The 17,247-nt window shown below is 38.5% G+C and overlaps 4 protein-coding genes across 5 annotated transcripts; 1 reads left to right on the forward strand and 3 right to left on the reverse strand.

Moving 5' to 3' along the window:
- Positions 1 to 3: 3 nt before the first annotated feature.
- lrrc14b (leucine rich repeat containing 14B) lies at positions 4 to 3,277 on the reverse strand. Its single transcript, XM_014988508.2, has 3 exons — positions 2,987 to 3,277; positions 2,295 to 2,923; positions 4 to 1,187 (listed from the first exon to the last, which is right to left on the reverse strand). The coding sequence occupies exons 1-3, from the start codon at positions 3,260 to 3,262 to the stop codon at positions 497 to 499; spliced, it is 1,596 nt and encodes a 531-aa protein (XP_014843994.1). The 5' UTR covers positions 3,263 to 3,277; the 3' UTR covers positions 4 to 496.
- A 1,153-nt stretch (positions 3,278 to 4,430) lies between these two features.
- Positions 4,431 to 6,646, reverse strand: gatad1 (GATA zinc finger domain containing 1). The gene is made up of 6 exons (XM_014988509.2): positions 6,470 to 6,646; positions 6,166 to 6,374; positions 5,356 to 5,478; positions 5,211 to 5,270; positions 4,910 to 5,093; positions 4,431 to 4,839 (listed from the first exon to the last, which is right to left on the reverse strand). Exons 2-6 carry the CDS (start codon positions 6,346 to 6,348, stop codon positions 4,649 to 4,651), a joined length of 741 nt encoding a protein of 246 aa, XP_014843995.1. The 5' UTR covers positions 6,349 to 6,374; positions 6,470 to 6,646; the 3' UTR covers positions 4,431 to 4,648.
- A 1,094-nt stretch (positions 6,647 to 7,740) lies between these two features.
- Positions 7,741 to 8,967, forward strand: chrac1 (chromatin accessibility complex subunit 1). Its single transcript, XM_014988512.2, has 3 exons — positions 7,741 to 7,999; positions 8,152 to 8,278; positions 8,603 to 8,967. Exons 1-3 carry the CDS (start codon positions 7,847 to 7,849, stop codon positions 8,680 to 8,682), a joined length of 360 nt encoding a protein of 119 aa, XP_014843998.2. The 5' UTR covers positions 7,741 to 7,846; the 3' UTR covers positions 8,683 to 8,967.
- A 3,106-nt stretch (positions 8,968 to 12,073) lies between these two features.
- Positions 12,074 to 16,110, reverse strand: LOC106918618 (uncharacterized). Of its 2 annotated transcripts, XM_014988510.2 has the most exons (4): positions 15,713 to 16,110; positions 14,915 to 15,087; positions 14,003 to 14,542; positions 12,074 to 12,584 (listed from the first exon to the last, which is right to left on the reverse strand). In XM_014988510.2, the coding sequence occupies exons 2-4, from the start codon at positions 14,944 to 14,946 to the stop codon at positions 12,443 to 12,445; spliced, it is 714 nt and encodes a 237-aa protein (XP_014843996.2). In that variant the 5' UTR covers positions 14,947 to 15,087; positions 15,713 to 16,110; the 3' UTR covers positions 12,074 to 12,442. The 2 variants fall into 2 exon arrangements, with proteins under 2 accessions (XP_014843996.2, XP_087866371.1); XM_088010245.1 differs by lacking the exon at positions 14,915 to 15,087 and having other exon boundaries at positions 15,713 to 16,108.
- Positions 16,111 to 17,247: the final 1,137 nt, after the last annotated feature.

Here is a 17,247-nt window from a genome sequence, read left to right on the forward strand (position 1 = left end):
GACTGAAGTATCTTATTTGTTTTTTTATTTTTTTAGTTTGACATGACACTGTAAAACATTTCTGCACTCAGTAATACATTGCAGTTCTTCTATCTCAAATACAATAATTTCTAAGTTTTTTAGTGTTAGACCAACACAAAGTTGTGAAATTGTGAAGTGGATAAAAAGTGCTTTTCAAATGTTTTACAAGATATCTGAAGTTTCCTTCAGATAAATCTTCTAGAACACCTTATCTGCTGATCATAAAATCCCACTACAACTTAATGAAACCTGCAGTTTTAACATGATATGCAATAATTAAAGAGAGTATGAATACTTCCTAAGGTACTTTAGTCATCAGATGCTACCATTTTAAAAATAAATATGCCTAAATTTAAAATGGCCTTAAAAACAAGGATTGATGTATATTCATTAAAAATTCACTTAATTTTAAAGATGTGCTTCATTTATATTTGTTCAAAGCCTCTTGATAAAATCCTTCATGTCCATTTGCTGCTCACCAGGCGTTCTCATTTCCTCTCTGGGCCTGTGATCTCCTGGTGTCCACATCTGTTATTGTACCTATAAAATTTCCAATCACACTGTTGAAAGATTTTAGCATTGACAACCCGAGTTCATTGCTGGTTTCGTTAATGTCTGGATCGTAGGCGCCCATGAGGGGGGTGCACACCTCCACGTCTCCTCTTCCGGCTCGCTCCAGGATGCCCAAAAGCTGACCCCTGGTCTGCTGAAACAAATCTCTGTTGTAGTCCAACAAGACCGCATCTTCAAGAGGATAAGCGACATCCTCAGAGTAACAATCTCGGGGTGCAGGCACCTCTATGTACCTGAGTTTAGGAAACCCTGTTGTCAGCGTGGAGAACAACCTCCTCAGCGTGACGGAGCTGAGAGGATTTCCGAGAAGCTTTAGCTCCTGTAGCCCCTGGCAGGGAGACAGAGCATTGGTGAAGGTGGTTAAGTGGTCGTCCTCGATGTTGCACTCCTCGAGGACGAGGGTCGTCAACGTTGCAGAGCAGCGACTCAGGAGTTTGTGGAATGCGGTGGAAAAAGAGCCGAAGATGTCGTGTCCGCTGAGGTCGAGGTGGACCAGGGATTCACTGTGCAGGCTGTTGGCCAGGTAGGTCATATCCACGCGGTTCAGGCAGCAGTTAGCCAGCTCCAGACACTTCAGTGGTGTATTAAGAGGGCTGGGGAAAGTAAACACATAATTCAGGATTAGGAAAAATAGAGTCCTAGCCTAACTGACATAGTTTTATATAGTTATTAGAGAACACTAAGTAGATTTGTTTGGATAAATCTAATTCATATCACTATAAAATATTATATAAGCATGACGTTTTGAGTTTGCAAAATATGTTCATTTATTTTGTATACAAGGTTCTTCACGGTTTGTCTCCACCATTGCTAACAGACTGTCCAAAGCAGTTAGTAGAGAGGGAAGAGTGTAAAATACCATTTAGGCAAAGTTATATCTCTTAATTCCAGTGTATTTACTGTTGAGGAGGCTTCTAAAGGCAAATATCAGCTACTTTGTTTTGGCCTTTTACATAGAACCCTGATATTAAAATAAAATAGATAATCCAGTAAGGTAAGAAAATGTCAAAACATCGAAGTGGTGTTAATACTTTTGCATGGCTCTGTCCCTGACTGACCTGGAGCTGTCTGTCCTCTCTGGCATCATATCAGCAATTTTAACAACAAAATACCGTCCATTGTTAAACAAGAACATTTAAAGCTGCCAAAGAATAGCAGAGCTATTACAAGAAGTGCACATCTTATTTATATACATAAAGAAAAAACAAACCTCAGGTGACCTGGTAGTGGTGGGCGATATGGACTTAAAGTTTTATCACAGTATGTTGTGGTACTACTTTGATAACATAAGAATAAGAACTATTTATTTCTACTTTTTTAGGTAACTGTGCGCCTGTGGCTGCATCAAACAGTAATTGTAGCCCCACAAACACAAATACTGCTCTTGCAAGACATTCCTTTGTGTAACATGCATCTTTAGGAGACCAGCAGGATAAAGACGCATGATTTGTATCACTAAACTGCACATAACTGCATTTAGTCATATTTTCAAATTAACTGATATTTATTGGTACTCTCATTGAACAAACAGTGGAGAAAATTGTAAAAATAAAAATTCTGAGACTGCAGTTTTGAGTATTTATAAACATCAATTGGAATTTATCGTGACGATAAATCAAAATTCTTATGACAAGAAATGTATCAATGAGTGACAAACGATACAATAAATGCCCGCCAGTTCAGATAGTTGATGTACTCACCACAGCAATCGGCGAAGATGTCCAGTTAGAGTCGAGAACCCAACATAAAGCTCAGTAAGGTTGCCAAGTTGTGCCAGCAGATGCCCAATGGTTGCTAGGAGGTCGTCATCATCGGCACCCAGCCTCCTAACATCCAGCGCCCCCGCTGGTAGCGCCAGAGACTGGAGCTTGGGAAACTCCACCCTGGACAGCAACACCTCCAGGTGCGTGGCCTCCAGGGGAACATTGTGGACCACCTCCAGCTTCATTATGGACTCAGGCTCTGCCAGACGAAGGACGTAGAAGAGCTGCTTGAGAGCGAGGGAGTCGGCTCGAAAGCTAACAAAGCGAACCTTCAGGGGACAGTAGCGGAGAAGCAGGAAGGCCTGAGCCACCAGCTCATAGCTTCGGCCTGTCACGAATCCATTCAGGAGGACGTCAATTGATGTTTCAAACGCAGATGGGCTCACGTCGCTCGCCTGCATGGCCACCATGGTCTCATAGCACATTTGGGTCAGGAGCTGGGTCCGAGCCCATCGACCCATGGTGGACTTGCATGGACAGGCTTGGTGCTCAATGTCTTTGAGGGCGGTCAGGTCCACCACATGCAAACTCTTTGCATATGTTCTTGGAGGAGACAGCACATAGTCCTGTAAGGAAATATCATCACAAAGTTATAGAGGCATAAACATCCAAACCGATGTAGGGTTTACCTTTAGACCGGTCAGAACTGAGTGTAGGCAGGTTCGGCAGGTGCAGGAGGTGAGGTCCAGCTCGCAGTCAGAGGATCTCCCCAGGAGTCTCTGCATGTTGAGCTCTGGCAGAGGCCACGTCTGGACCAAAGCATGCAGCAGCTCAGCCTGCTCATGGAGGTAGCAGGCCTTGAAGAGAAGCGGATAGAGGTTGAAAGACACACAGCTTAGGTTCCCTAAAGCCGCTGAACCCGTCTGGATGAAGCCCTCAGCCGCAAGGAAGCGCAGGGACTTCATGTTCTCCAAGGTATCCGAGGCGGAAAGTAGACGAAGAAGAAAGATTTTCCTGATTTTACTGAGTTTTTACTGTGGTATTCGTTCAGGATGGGCTTGCTGTGGTTCAGCAGCAGCTATGTGTGGGTTATTGGGGGTCTTGTGATAGGTAAGAGCGTTGGGGCTATTAATAGAAACAGCTGTCTCACGTCCTTCGTCAGGGTACACTGTCTGACTTTCAGTAGAGATAAGTGGAATCAACATTCGAATGCTGCTGGGAAAATTTCCACTAATAACTAAATTGTCAATTAAGCGTCTTTGTTTAGTGACTAAAAAAATATTTAACATAATCAGTACAATTTCACTTTAACCCAGTCAGAAACTTGAGTGTAACCTATGATTCAAAGCTTGAGTTTTTATTGTCAACTGTTTGCAGTTAATATTATGTTCATAATTCAGTGTATTAAATCTTCGCTTTCTTTTAGCCTGTTTCAAGTTCACACTCCTTTTGTTCAAAGTGGAGTGTGAAATTACATCTTTATTTCTAACTCCATCTGTTAAATTTATCTCACCTTTCTGTTATATTCTTCCCTTTTACTTTTTGATTCTTCCGTGCTTTTACTGTGAAAAATAAGTGCACAATTTAAAATAATGTCACCAAAGAGGAAATATACATGATGAAGCAAGAAAACATCTCTGACCTAAATTTAAACCTTAAACTATTTTAATGATTACATATTCATGACATGATGCAAAAGACTGCCTTGAAAAGAAATGTCATGTTGGAAGAAATAATTTTATGCAACGATATCAAAAGATATTTGCATTTTTTTTTATTTATACAGCACTTTTTTGTGGTCTCATTAGAAAAACTTTTTTTTTTTTAATGAAAAAAACTCTCCTGATCATAGTAAGGGATTCCTAGGTCACATAATTTTTTTTTTTTTTTTTACTTAAATTGTGCAGTATTTTATCTGCACTGTATTATTAATAGAGTAATGTTTCTGGAATTAAAATATGAGAATCCAGGAGGCATTTTTTGATTAAATGTAGAACATCCACTTGCTCCCTTTTATACAAAGAATCAGAAGCTCTACTCTTCAGATAACAGGCCTCATCCCATTTGTACAGATACATTTTTTTTTATCTTACTAGTTTGTTTTCTGTTCTATAAGAATAAAAAGACTGACACTTTCAAGAAGTTTTATTTTTATTGTCAAATACAAAAGTATTAATCCAATGTTTCAGCTGTGTAAACAGGTTCCTTAAAATGTAGTTACAAATGGTTTGTCTCAAAATCGGATTGCAACTTGCCTTTGAACTGAAATAAGTTTGTTTTCTCTATAATACACATATATACATTCAACTGCTTCAAAGAAACAGCACAAGTCCATATATGAGGAAGTCCTATTAACTGGCGATGCTGGCAGACTCTTTAGCAGCCATAGTAGATGTAGGTCCTATGTGCGTCCAGATGAAGCCTTTTTCGGGACACAGAGGGATGGTGGGAAACGGAGAGCTGCGTGACTTGAAATATTCAGAGGGGGCGTGGCACACAAACTCCAAATAGTCCATCTTCCTGGGCAGATCCTCCTCTGGTCCTAATACAAAGCACTGAGCTTAAAACCATGTCAAACTAATCAGAGCAAAATGTGTGAACAGATCGCTTACCAATAATGTACGTCCCTGGATCAAAGTGGTCACTCGGACTGGCCTGAGTGGGGATGAGCCATGTCAGAGCCGCACTCTTCTCACAGTACTGGTCCTGCACAAATCCTCTGATCTGAGCGTAGTACGGCTTCCCATCGTCTTCATCTATGACCCTGATCACATCACCTATCTGGTAGTATACACCCTGTGAACACAAACAGGAGGTTCTGGGTTTTTACATGATCACTTTTAACACTGAAAACACTGATAAACACTGAAAAAAACAACAACAAAAAAAAACAAAACAGTGACCACCCCATACTTTGTAGAATAAAGACTCTGATGTGATGATAGTTGACACCGATTCTGGCGCTTTAATTGGCTGTAAAGGAGCATAGTCAAGTGTCAAATACTTGATAGAGCAGTAAAAATATGGCAAATAAAATGAAATAAAATAAGCAGCGTACATTTTTGAGTTTGAAAATGTGTCTCCTTCCTTTGCCTTTTGTTGAGACCTTTTTCTCAGAGGCAGGAGCTTTGTACTTGGTGCTTCTCAGCCGTGCAGACCTCCTGTGGATTTCTTGCTTCGACTAGAAAAAAGAAAAAAAAAAACAACAGATTTTAAATATGGAATCTTACTCTCAAAACAGTTGTACTAACCTGACATTGTTGAATTTATAAAACATTAAGGAATCATTCTTTCTTCCAATGGATAAAAAAAAAACTCTGAAATGACTATAACAGTGTATTATAATGGAACCTGTTGTGATTTTTGTTTTGGCTAAATGTATCTTATTTTTTGTTTCATATATGAATAGTACAAGCTGATACAACACCACCGTCATGTTGGGAGTGGCATTCTGTAACCATACATATTCACTTGCAAGCCATTATTCCCATAAAACTTCCCCAAACCCTTAATATTAGAATAAATAAATTACGTAAAATATGAGATTACAAGTTCTAGCCCATAATCCTAAATAATACGTTTCACATTTACTTTTGCTGAGTAACAAAGAATATATTGTTTGCTTATCTCAATAATCTTACTTCAGTGAAAATAAAACGGAAGCCAAAGCGATCTCTGCTTTTCATATGCTTAACTGCCGCCAGGGGGTGATATTGAGCGGTTTTGTTGATGCACCACACAAGTCCAAAAATATACATCTACCTTCAGCTCTCTGGTTTCAAAAAGACATGAGAAAATAAGCTACAAATACATCAATGTTCCATAATTATTTAGGCCACGCTCAAAGCATCTCTTCGGTGTGACTGACCTGTTTTCCGCCGCCGTTGCTGGGCTGTGTGCTGGTGGAGACGGAGGGTCCAGAAGCTCCACCGCCGCTGTTGGTCTTTCCCGTGCAGTTATTGCACAGTATTTCACCCTGGTTTCCTTTCTTCCACATTGAGGAAGAGTTCGTCTTACAGACGTAGCAGCACGGTTTCAAACCCAGAGGCATTTTTGCCGCTCACCAAACGACGTCAACTAACGCAGAAATGAACACAACAGTGTCCAACAAAAAAATGAGATGGAGCTCCTCGATTTGCTGCCCGACAACAGTTTACTATCAAAACCCTCACCTGTGTAGCTGCCGCAAATTACAGCGACATTTATTAATTCAAATAAAAGACGTATAGCATCTTAAAATCACCAACGAACAAACCAATTCGGTCTGTTTATGTGTGTCGCTATTATCCTTAGCAGCGGTCCTGCTCTTTTTCTGCGCTTCTTCCTCTGACGTTAAACATGAGGTTGGGTACAGCGCCACTAACAGGACTGAGACCATACATCAGTCTTAGTTTAACACAAAAGTACAAAAAAATAAAATAAAAGTGGTATTATTTTTTTAGTGAGCATGAATAACCCAACCATCTCTTTCTCTAAAAATTATTTATTGAACACAATAAAAAAAATTATTACACAGCAAACAGTAACCTGAGTCCAAACACAGTCTTGTGGGTAAAATAGTTATTGTAGTTCTCGCACAATAAAGCAGGGATGGTCCAATATTGTTTGAGGGCTTAATCAGAAATTGATTTGGCCCCCTCTTCCTGATAAGAACATCCCTTCTACTAACAACATTTTAATAATAATAATAATAATAATAATAATAATAATAATAATACATTTTATCTGCATAGTGTTTTTCTAAGTACTCAAAAATGCTTTACAACACAGGTTTGTTGGGAGTCTGGGAGGGGGGGCCATCATGTTTAACTTGTTGACTTTAAAATCAGTCATGGATTAATTGTTATTTGCTTAGACATATTTTTTTAACAAACCTAGTTGAAGCACAGATGAAATCAAATATGAACTCATAACACCAGTATCTATAAAAAAATGTATTATTCTATGCATTTTCAGAAACTAAATTTCCAAATTCCTTGAAACTTAACCTAAAAAAAAAACTTTGATGCTTTTCTCACTGTCAATAAACAAATGTAAAGTTTTTATATTTAAAATATTTATGGGAGGCCACTGATGTTTGTTTTGGGGCCAATGAGAAGCAACTTAATTTATTGTAGGTGTTGTATACATTTATTGTTTTACAGAGAGTCTTACATCAGGTAAGACTCTTTCCTCTTATGCCAAGTAAGAGAAAATATGTAGATGCACCAATCTAAAGATGAAAAATAAAACACATTTTTTTAGATATTAATTCCCCACTACAGTAAAAAAAATAATTTTTCAGTCTGAGAAAAACATTTTTAAATAGTAGTATTAAAATATTTTTTTCTGCTAAGAACAACACGAGGACTTTTGATTTTACAGTCACAAAGTTACTTGGCAAAGTTACACGTCACATTCAATTATAATTTGAACCTTCCAGTAGGTGGCGCTAATCCTTGGTAAAGACCGCCAAAGAAGAGGAAGACGACGAAGAAGAAACGAAATGCGTCACAATTCAAAACAGTCCTGCAAGTTAACAGTAGAGTGTGTTTATTCCATTTTAAAGAATGTCTCAAACTAATTCAGGAAAACAGAGCCAAGCATCAGAAGCTAAAAAGGCAATCTCACTACCGATCTCCAGAGTGCGGTTGATCATGAAGAGCTCCCCGGATGTCTCCAGCATCAACCAGGACGCTCTCTTTCTCACCACCAAGGCTACTGTAAGCTTTTGTTACAAGCTAAACTGAAGGTCTTAGTAGCAGAGATGGAATATCAGCGGCTTATTGTTTTGAAGATGTTTGTTTTAGAGTTTTAATTGGAGATTTCTAATTGACTAACTCGGGCGTTGTTGTTGTTGCTGCTGCTGATAAAGGAGCTGTTTGTGCAGCATCTGGCTCTGACCTCCTTTAACAACCGCTCCCAGACGGAAGCTAACACCCTGGACTACAGCGATCTGGCTAAAACCGCAGAGGAGAGCGACACTTTCCACTTCCTCACAGGTGAGAAACCTGACTCACCTGAAACTATCAACCTTCGGATGCTGATAATTAGTGTGCAAATAAGCTTGAAGGATGTTGTTGATACTTCAAAGAAAACTGCAGATATAAAATGCGTTTTCGGCTTTGTGAAATATTCTACCATTGATTCATCGCAAGACATTTAAAATTACATAAATAAGAATATGGATTATTTACATAATCTATATTTAAAGGGTTAAATGACTGTGTTTGTACATTAGTACTGAAATATATGAAATAACGTTGAAGTTGGACAAGCAGTGAATTTATGTCATGTAACTTTTCTTTCTTTTTTTTACTTAACAGATATTTTGCCAAAAAAGATCCTTGCTCAAGATTATCTGAAGTCTTTGGAACAAATGCAAGATGAAGACAGTGATTTCTGATAAAGAAAGAACTTCTTTTCCAATGTGGACATTTTATCACATGTACTCTGCTGTCATTGGGAGGAAAAGTGAGGCGGCACATGGACTTCATTACTTTTCAGCTTACTCACTTGATTCATGTAGAGATTTTAGGAAAAAAAAAAAGTTTGAGAATGGGAAAGCAAATACACCAAACATATTAAATGATGTCCCTCGGATCAGCTTTAACTCACAAAGTTCCAGGAGGATGTAGGTGATAAATAATTGCAACCAAATAAAATGTTTTAACACTGCTCCAAAGATAAAGGCTGTTAAATGAGTTTTTTAACCCCCATCACCAAGTGTTATGCAAAGGTTTCTACAAATCTTGAACTACTTCCCAAATTGCTATGTTAAAACCTTAAACTTCAAGGTGGCATATTGGGATTTTATGCTAGACCAACAGAAAGAGGTGGATAATTGTGGAGGGCAAAGATGATGTGTTTTTTAAAGGGTTTTTCAATGTAATTTGAAAAGTGTGACATTTGTTTGCATTCTGCCAACCCCCACATGTAAATGCTTTATAAAACAAACACTGACTTACAGCTGCAGGTAAGATTCTATCAGATTTACCTTTTGTAGAAGCTGAAACATTTGCCCATTTTTCTTCTGTATAAACAGCTCAAGCTCAGTCAGATTGGATGGAGAGGATCTTTGAACATCAATGCATCTTAAGCAGCCTCCAGCAGGTTTTCTTCAGGGGTTGCCCTGTAATTAGCTTCCGTCCATCTTCCCATCAACGCAAACCAGCTTTTCTGTGTCCACTGAAGAAGAGCACCTTCTCGGCATGATGCCGACACCTCACGGTGGTATAGTTTTTGTCAAATTTATTGTTTTAACAAAATATGATGCACTAGAACTACCTGCACCGCTGTAAGTTTTAGCTAATTATTAAAGTACCATGCGCTCAGACTTATCAATTTTGGCAAGCTTGCTTTTAATGCATCATAAAAAGTTTTAGAAGGCAAAAACAGAAAAACAATTTTTTAAATAACTGACATTAAATTAAATATTCCACCCGCTCCCAGCCAACTAAATAAAGTTCTCATTATCTAGGATCTATATTTGCTTTGAACCTAAAGCAGAAAAGACATCAATACTTTCAACACTCTTTAATTATCAGTTCATGCAATCTGGGAATGCTTCTCCTATATTAGCTTATGTCTCATATTTGGGGCCTGCCTATGCAATGCGTGGCAGGAACCTACTATTCTACACCCAATAAGTGGTCTGTTTATTATTATTGTTACAGTTTCTTCTTCCGTTACCGTTACTGCGCCGAACCGCTGCGTGCCCACCCACAAAAGTGGTATCAAAATGTGCGACTCGATCCCGGCATTGGAGCTATTACTTTTAGTGGGATTCTGAGTAAAAATGTCCCGACATAAATTACTAAAAACGAGGCTGGGTGTCTCATAAGGATAGGAATTTTTTTCCAAAGTCTGTCTGACACACATACACAGCACAGTGGATTTCTGACTCCAAATCCATTTTAAACTCGCCCTCACGGGCACAAATATCGCCCTATTGGTCTCAAAGTCGGTCATGACTTAGATACACATGCCTGCTCCCGTAAAATGTTTTCAAAATTTTTGCTAGGGCTTATGGTTTTTTGTCAGGGTTCTTGAGACTGATGCTGGGTGTCTCACAAGTATAGAAACTCTGTCTCCAGCATACTGACAAAGAGAGCCAGCCCAGGTGCAGATACTTAATTACCATAGCAACGTAGCCAGAGCTGCAGGCTATTATGGTCTCTCTTTAGTCTCTGCAACTGATTAGTTTTCATTGGAGTGGGAAATATTTTGTCTTTTTGTTTTAGACACATTCCTCATTATCTGCTTTTTCATTTAGACTATTAAATCAGTTAAGTTTTTGGGTTGTTTAGGTTCATTTGACAGAACAAACACATTTTAAATGCCACAATTACTTTAAAATGTCTCAGCTCAGGTCTCCATTGCATTGTGGAAAAAGTACATATTTCCTGTGACTATTCATATTTTGCTTACGTATTATTTCTCAGAATTTTTCAGTGTGAATTAAAATCCTTAGTGTGAAAGTTGACAATTTTCTAGAAAAAAGCAATTGTCCACTGTCTTTATTTTTTTTAATTTATTTATTTATTTTGCACCGTGAGTGAGAACCACAAGCTTATAGTCGTCAGTCTCGGACTGAACTTTGCTGGACAATATTCAGCCATTGCACTGTTTTGGTGAGCCATGTCAGCAATAGCAATATGATGATGGACCTGGCATGATCTTCGGTCATTGCACTCCGGTGGTAGATCATATCGAGCCCGTCAGACATAAGCAGCTGTTCTCAAAATTATTAGGCAAACTTGCTGGCTTGCATGGACGTATAATGGTTCTGTTCTGTGACTGTCATATGTTAATAGTGTTTCCTCTTACACAAGTGCAACATTAAAAATGTACAAAAGACAAAATGCTAACCAGGTTTTTCCATACATAGCATTTCACTGCCCCCCACTACAGGCATTTTCCTTAAAATAATTGTCTTATTTATTAGACATGTTTAGTATACTGAATGGGGCAAGTCAAATTAAGACAACATGCTAGTGATGCTCCACATGCTACTTACCGCATGTAGGCTAATATTAGCATTTTGGCTAATTTTAGCTTAAACACAAATTTTAAAATACTGAAAGGTGCAAGTTCATGTTAGTCAACATGTTTGTGACTCGCCACATGGTCTTGAGAACATTGTAGCTGACTTTAGCATTGATTCTAATTTTTAGCATCAGAGCGCTGGGTTCCAACCGACGGGCACACTTTGGCAGACCCCGTTTATATTTTCCTAATACTATGCAGCCTTGAAGCAGTTGGGTGATGAGTTCAGGGTAACATTTTGGTCTCAACAGACCAGAACAACATCTTATTCCATACACGGCGATTGTCACACCATGTACGGAATAAGTAAAGAACTTATGAGTGTTTCCTTTCGGCACTAGCGTGATGAAAGTTGTCCCATGTCAGCTGTGGATCACACATTCGGGTGAGGTCCTCTGTCTACATGATGCTGTTTGCTGTCTAATGTTTTCCTCAAATCTCAGAAGACTGAGGTTTTTATCTTAAGATTAAACTGTACTCTCTTTACTGACTGCAGTTTGCTGCAGATTGCATTTAGTAAAGGCGGCTAAATACAAATGCATGACAAACTTATCTAATTTTTGTAAAAGAACTGACTGCAGATGAAGGATGGGTATCTCAGTTAGCTTCACACATCTGATTACTGATACTGAATGTTTCCAATATCTTTGAAAAAATGTACCTCTATTTGCAAGCAAGACCTTTGAACATCTGCCATTAGTCTAAATAATTCAATATTTCTTAAACGTCTGACACATCAGAATGCTTCCTTTTTATTTAGTAATGAATTTATTGTTTAGATTTTAGATTAAAATACATGTCAATGCTGTGCTGGGAAACCTTAATGTCTATATAAACAGGCAAAAACTACAATCCCTCAAGTTTGACAAGTCTCTTATTCTGATGCAGACCTCAGTATACTAGAGTTTTACAAGGTGTTTTATACGACTGTAAAATGCCTGTACGGATCATTCAGAGTCGTAAACTGGAACGGCCACATGTGTTCAGGTTGTGGGTTTGTACTTTTTTTCTGTTCTTTTGCTAACAATTTAAATTTCCTTTGTAGACATCGGAATTTATTATGCATGCACCATTTAAACTCTTGTACCAGAGGCTCTTGGAGGATGCTTTGATTGTTATCATTGTCGAATGAGTTTGTTGAGTCGAAGGTGTATGTTGAGCAGAGTCTTCTCTAAAGTAGAAAAGCGGCTCTCCAGGTTGTTTGCCAGGAGCTCTTTTCCTTCCATCGCCTCCCTTGTGTTGGTAAGATGCTCCCTTATGCTGTCAGGAGAGGGGAAAAAATTAAAAAATAAATAAAATGTAAAGATTAGACTTTTGTATTCCTAAGTTCATACAAATTCAAGAGAATTTCTCTTTTCTCCATTCTCCGTTTATTTTTAGCTGGAGCTTTGTTTTATCCAGTTTGTTATTTGGAAAATGCGATGAAATGACTCAGATTTTCCTTATAAGACATGTGATGCAGAACTTCTGAGAACCTTTGTTCATTAAGGTCTAGCCTCAACATCTGGTTGTGGACCTGCTTTTGGGTCCGCGGCCAGCTGGGATGTGTTATTTGAATTGGTAGATGTTGCCTTAATAGTCCTGTATAGTCTCAGTCGTCGGATGAAGAAAGCTCAACCTGTTTCAATTGTTAGATTTCAGCAAGCAGGACGTAGAGAATGCGGGCAGATGAAAACGCATTACAAATTAGCCGGCGTCGGTCATCTAGCAAGAACCAAACTGGGAAATGTGATTCGTATGTGGAAAAACTTAGCATGCACTTATTGCTCTGGATTGAACAGATGTGTGCTACTAATGAAAAAGCCAGTATTTGATGAAAATGGGATCTTTTTTGCATTACGGTGATTCTGAAAACAGAAAAAAATAATATATTCCATGTTTTGGTAATATGAAGTTCATACCCAAGCCTAACTAAAATGCTTTAGCTTGGACTTCAGAGCTGCATAAAACAATTTAAGTTAAATTGAGTGGACTAGAGGATGTTACACGCTATCGCTATAGCCTGTGGACAACGTGGATAGCCTTCCTCGATTTTTCTCTGTTCTTAATTATCTTGTTTAGTTAAAAATGTTATTATAAAAATTAAGCATCTTACAATGCATCTGCAAAGCATCCATTTGTGTCTTTGCACTAGGAGATCATGCAACATTTTACTTTTACTTCCTCGTCCAGAACCGCACTACAATCTGGGAGATGTAGGCAGGGGAAAAGCTTTAGTTGCTCAACCACAAGGTGGGAGGCATCAACTAACTCACTTCATTCTTTGGTTACCTAGCAACTCACTCACTTTCAGGTCACCTAGCAACAACTTGTTGAGTAATGTGTAGCAGTTTTAAATTTTGCCACCATGCCTCATAATGCTTAAAAATAAAGAACAATGTGCTGGAGTGAAATCTGGATAAAGCAGGAAAGGTCATAGCACCACTTTGGCAGTATATTAGATATTTAAAACAAAAAAACAAACAAAAAGGCAATAATTATTGATAAAAACTGATATGAAACTCTTGTATGGTGATACATGTTTCAGCCATATAATCTAGTCCTAAGTATAGTTTTGATCTTGTTTTGCTTGTAGAATATCCACGGTATATTCAAATACATGCACCAAACTTAAAAACCCCCCAAAACAAATTTTAAAAGTTGTATATCTCACAATCAGAAGATTTTCTGGTTCTCACCTAGTAAGAATGCCCTCCTCCTTCCCTTCTTTCCTCTTCTCCACCAGTGAGACAAACACATTCTCCATGGTTTGCATTATCTCCGTCGCCTTCTGGTGGTCTGACAGGACGCCCTGGACCTCCTCTCTGGCTTGGTGGCTGTAGGAAACCCCTGCTTCCTCCACCCCGCTCAGGTCAGACACCGCCTGCAGTGCGGCCCTGTTCTGCAGAACAAGTAGACGGGACCTGGCGAACTCCTCCGGTTCTGCTACAGTTTCCCAGCAGACCGGAGAGGAAGGTGGCAACCAGAAGCGCTGCGTGCAATTGACTGGTTCTTTTGGGGACTCCTTAACAAAGGAGCTGTCAGCAGGGAAGTGGCTGAAGAGATGCAGCAGAGAAGATCCAGAACCCATTTCCCAATCCTCGAAGCCAGGTTCTCCTGACACTTGTTCCAGGACCACTTCTGGTCCTCCGTCCTCTGGTTGGGAGCAGGCACCCAGCAGGAGGCAGCAGGAGAAGCAGAGCCAGGCCCTGCCGGCTGTCCACCAGAGCATCTCTAAACTGAATGAAAAAAACAAATCAAGCTGGTTTTAATATTTATCACATTGTTTATGATTTTGAAGAAAGACTGAATTTTATTCAGATTTTTTTTTCTTTGCGTAAAAGGAAGGTTAGTTAGAATTTATTGGCAAGTTGATTCCACAAAATAAAACATGTTAGCAAACAGGAATATGAATACACATAGGAATATAGGAATATCTCTATAAATAAAAACAAAAAGCTAATTTACTTCAACGTTTTAAGAATGTATAGAGACTATAGAGATATATTTTGTGTTATTTTTTGAAACATTTGGTTTCTCAGAAAATGCTAATATGACATAATGATGATAATTTTGTGATTACTATTTACTAAGAACAAAAAAGACTTTACCGTTTCTCAGTGGTTAAAAGTCCTCTGGACATTTCATTGAAAATACAAGCCACAGAGTCACAGAGTCTGGAGGAAGCGGTGTAATGTTTTCACGGTCAGTGATGATTTTAGGGGCCATATCACCTGCTGATGTCGGCTCACTGTGATTTATCAAGTCCAAAGCCAGCTCAGTCCTTTTTAAGGAGGGAAAAAAAGGGTGTGGCTAGTGAGGCGGAACTCAGTTGTTGAAAAATGTGGATAATCAGTAATTTATGATTTCACATTTTTTGGTTGGTTTGCATCATTTGAAAGGTGATTCTTTTGTTTACTCTGGTTATTTTTGACTGATATTAAAGTTTGGTTGTTGATCTGAAACATTCAGTTGCATCAGAAAAGCAGAAACAGAAAAGCTATTTAAATTTTAACTGCACATGCTTTTCAATTCATATTTCTACATTTAAAATCCATTTCTTTTAATGATCTTGCATATCCACAGAAAAATGTTTTGGGTTTTAGTAGATGTTAAACATTTTGTTATTTAATCGATTTACTAGAATAAAAAACAATATTCTGATTTATTGAGACACCCCTGTAATACATCTACAAAAACTCTTTCTCCATTTCTCATGTTTTATTGCTAGCTTGTCGTGTCAAAATAGTTTTCCTTTAGTAGCCTAGTGGTAGCCAGAAAAACGGTAGAGAAACTGATGAGGGAACAAAAAACCTGTCTACTTCAAACAAAACAACTCAAGCAAATAAAAACATATTTCGAGTACTACAAGAAGAGCTAACATTTGTCTCGATCTTAAAAGATCTTACCTCGTAGGAAACAGCAGCGTGAGTGTGTTTGCAGTGGCGCTCCTTTGGAGCCTGAAGCTGCTGGAAAAAATGAGTCGACTTCAGCCTCTACTATACAGTCTGAAGGGCTTTCCATTGGCTCGATTACAGCAGTCTGGAGCCAAACGCTGTGGAGGAAATGATGAAAAAACTTACCTCAAATTAGAGGCTCAGTGATTTCTTGTTTACAGCTACAAAAGTCTGTCTGGAAGAAACGTGTGGCAAGTCTTTTTTTCTGATACTCGTACTGATAATTGTTCATTTATGTCTCTTTTCTTTCTACATAAATTAGATCTTGTATCGAAGGCTAAGCTATTTTATTCTTTATCTTTTCTCTCTTTCTGACTGTTTTTCATTGGGCATGGGGGATTCGGGGGCGAGTGATGCTCCTGGTATTTACTAGCCCGTTTTATACGAACAGTTTGGCCCAGTTTCAGGACGAGGAATCTGTTCACACCTACAGTGTTAGAAGGAAGTCAAACATTTTAAGACTGTAATAAGAATAAAAAATGTCCCGAAAAAGCAGAAAAACGTCATGAAGCAATTTTACTTGAGCAGGGAATGATGTTGTCCAGTATTTTACACTCTGACATAAGCAACAAGGAATGAGATACATTTTGGCAAAAACAACTAAGATTGTTGGAAACGTTTCAGGGTAACATAACAGGAAGCAGAAAACACTGTCTTAGGTTGAATAGGAGCAGCTTTAGGCACGGCTTATCTACTTTAATCTGTCAAACCTGATATGCGCTGAATCATACAGCTTTTGTATTTCTCCTGTAGCTGAAAAAGAAACATTGTCAGTTGAAAAAAAAAAACATAACTGTACTGGGTCTTAAGCAGATAAGGATGTCAAAGGATTACATTCCTGGCTCTCTGTCTCTGTGCGTGGCAGAAAAATAGCACAGCTCCAAGCCCAAGCAAACGAAACACAAACTGCCTTAATAGTGTTTCTGTAAGTCAAACTTACCCTTTCTTATTGAGCTTTCAGAAATGTAATGTATTTCTAAACTTGTCGAGACAAAAACAATTCTCGACAATCACAAATGTTCGCTGGGTACCAGACGAACTCGGTCTGGTAAAAGGATTCATGAATGCTTCAGTTCTTCTTCCTTGGATTTTTTTTTTTTTTTGCCACAGACCTGCACAAAGTTATGCACAACAATTCAGAGGAAGGAGAAGGAATTACGGTTGTCAAAACAAAACCAAAAATCTTAAAAGTGTGGTGTGCTTTTATACGCTTTATTTTACTGTAAATACATACAGTGAGCTTTCACAGCATGATGTTGCCACTCTCATATTTTACCTTATGGATGGTGCGTTCAGGGCTGTGTGTCTTGATACTTTTCCTCCACAGATTGACTGCGTTACATTTTGGTCTATTCTGACCAGAGCGCCTTTTTCCCACTGTGTAGCTTTTAGCAAACTTTAAATCAAACTTCTTATGGCTTTCTTCTTTGTTGTTCTTCCAAAAAGGTACAGATGTGCACAGTGTGTTTCTAATAGTTGTCGTGTGA

This window comes from Poecilia mexicana, unplaced genomic scaffold (genome assembly GCF_051168715.1).
Source record: "Poecilia mexicana isolate PSO_F unplaced genomic scaffold, ASM5116871v1 scaffold_11, whole genome shotgun sequence".
Taxonomy (NCBI): domain Eukaryota; kingdom Metazoa; phylum Chordata; class Actinopteri; order Cyprinodontiformes; family Poeciliidae; genus Poecilia; species Poecilia mexicana.

What these genes read in the sequence shown, in the direction of transcription:
- lrrc14b (XM_014988508.2), bottom strand. Translation starts at nt 3,262, where the DNA reads ATGAAGTCCCTGCGCTTCCTTGCGGCTGAGGGCTTCATCCAGACGGGT. An exon ending in CAGTTCTGACCGGTCTAAAG is followed by an intron (nt 2,924 to 2,986) that starts GTAAACCCTACA and finishes ATTTCCTTACAG; the next exon opens with GACTATGTGCTGTCTCCTCC. An exon ending in CATCTTCGCCGATTGCTGTG is followed by an intron (nt 1,188 to 2,294) that starts GTGAGTACATCA and finishes TACTTTCCCCAG; the next exon opens with CCCTCTTAATACACCACTGA.
- gatad1 (XM_014988509.2), bottom strand. Translation starts at nt 6,348, where the DNA reads ATGCCTCTGGGTTTGAAACCGTGCTGCTACGTCTGTAAGACGAACTCT. An exon ending in GCAACGGCGGCGGAAAACAG is followed by an intron (nt 5,479 to 6,165) that starts GTCAGTCACACC and finishes TCTTTTTTCTAG; the next exon opens with TCGAAGCAAGAAATCCACAG. An exon ending in TCCAGGGACGTACATTATTG is followed by an intron (nt 4,840 to 4,909) that starts GTAAGCGATCTG and finishes GCTTTGTATTAG; the next exon opens with GACCAGAGGAGGATCTGCCC.
- chrac1 (XM_014988512.2), top strand. Translation starts at nt 7,847, where the DNA reads ATGTCTCAAACTAATTCAGGAAAACAGAGCCAAGCATCAGAAGCTAAA. An exon ending in TTCTCACCACCAAGGCTACT is followed by an intron (nt 8,000 to 8,151) that starts GTAAGCTTTTGT and finishes CTGCTGATAAAG; the next exon opens with GAGCTGTTTGTGCAGCATCT. An exon ending in CACTTTCCACTTCCTCACAG is followed by an intron (nt 8,279 to 8,602) that starts GTGAGAAACCTG and finishes TTTACTTAACAG; the next exon opens with ATATTTTGCCAAAAAAGATC.
- LOC106918618 (XM_014988510.2), bottom strand. Translation starts at nt 14,946, where the DNA reads ATGTCCAGAGGACTTTTAACCACTGAGAAACG. An exon ending in CTTTTAACCACTGAGAAACG is followed by an intron (nt 14,543 to 14,914) that starts GTAAAGTCTTTT and finishes TTTTTCATTCAG; the next exon opens with TTTAGAGATGCTCTGGTGGA. An exon ending in GAGGAGGGCATTCTTACTAG is followed by an intron (nt 12,585 to 14,002) that starts GTGAGAACCAGA and finishes CTCTCCTGACAG; the next exon opens with CATAAGGGAGCATCTTACCA.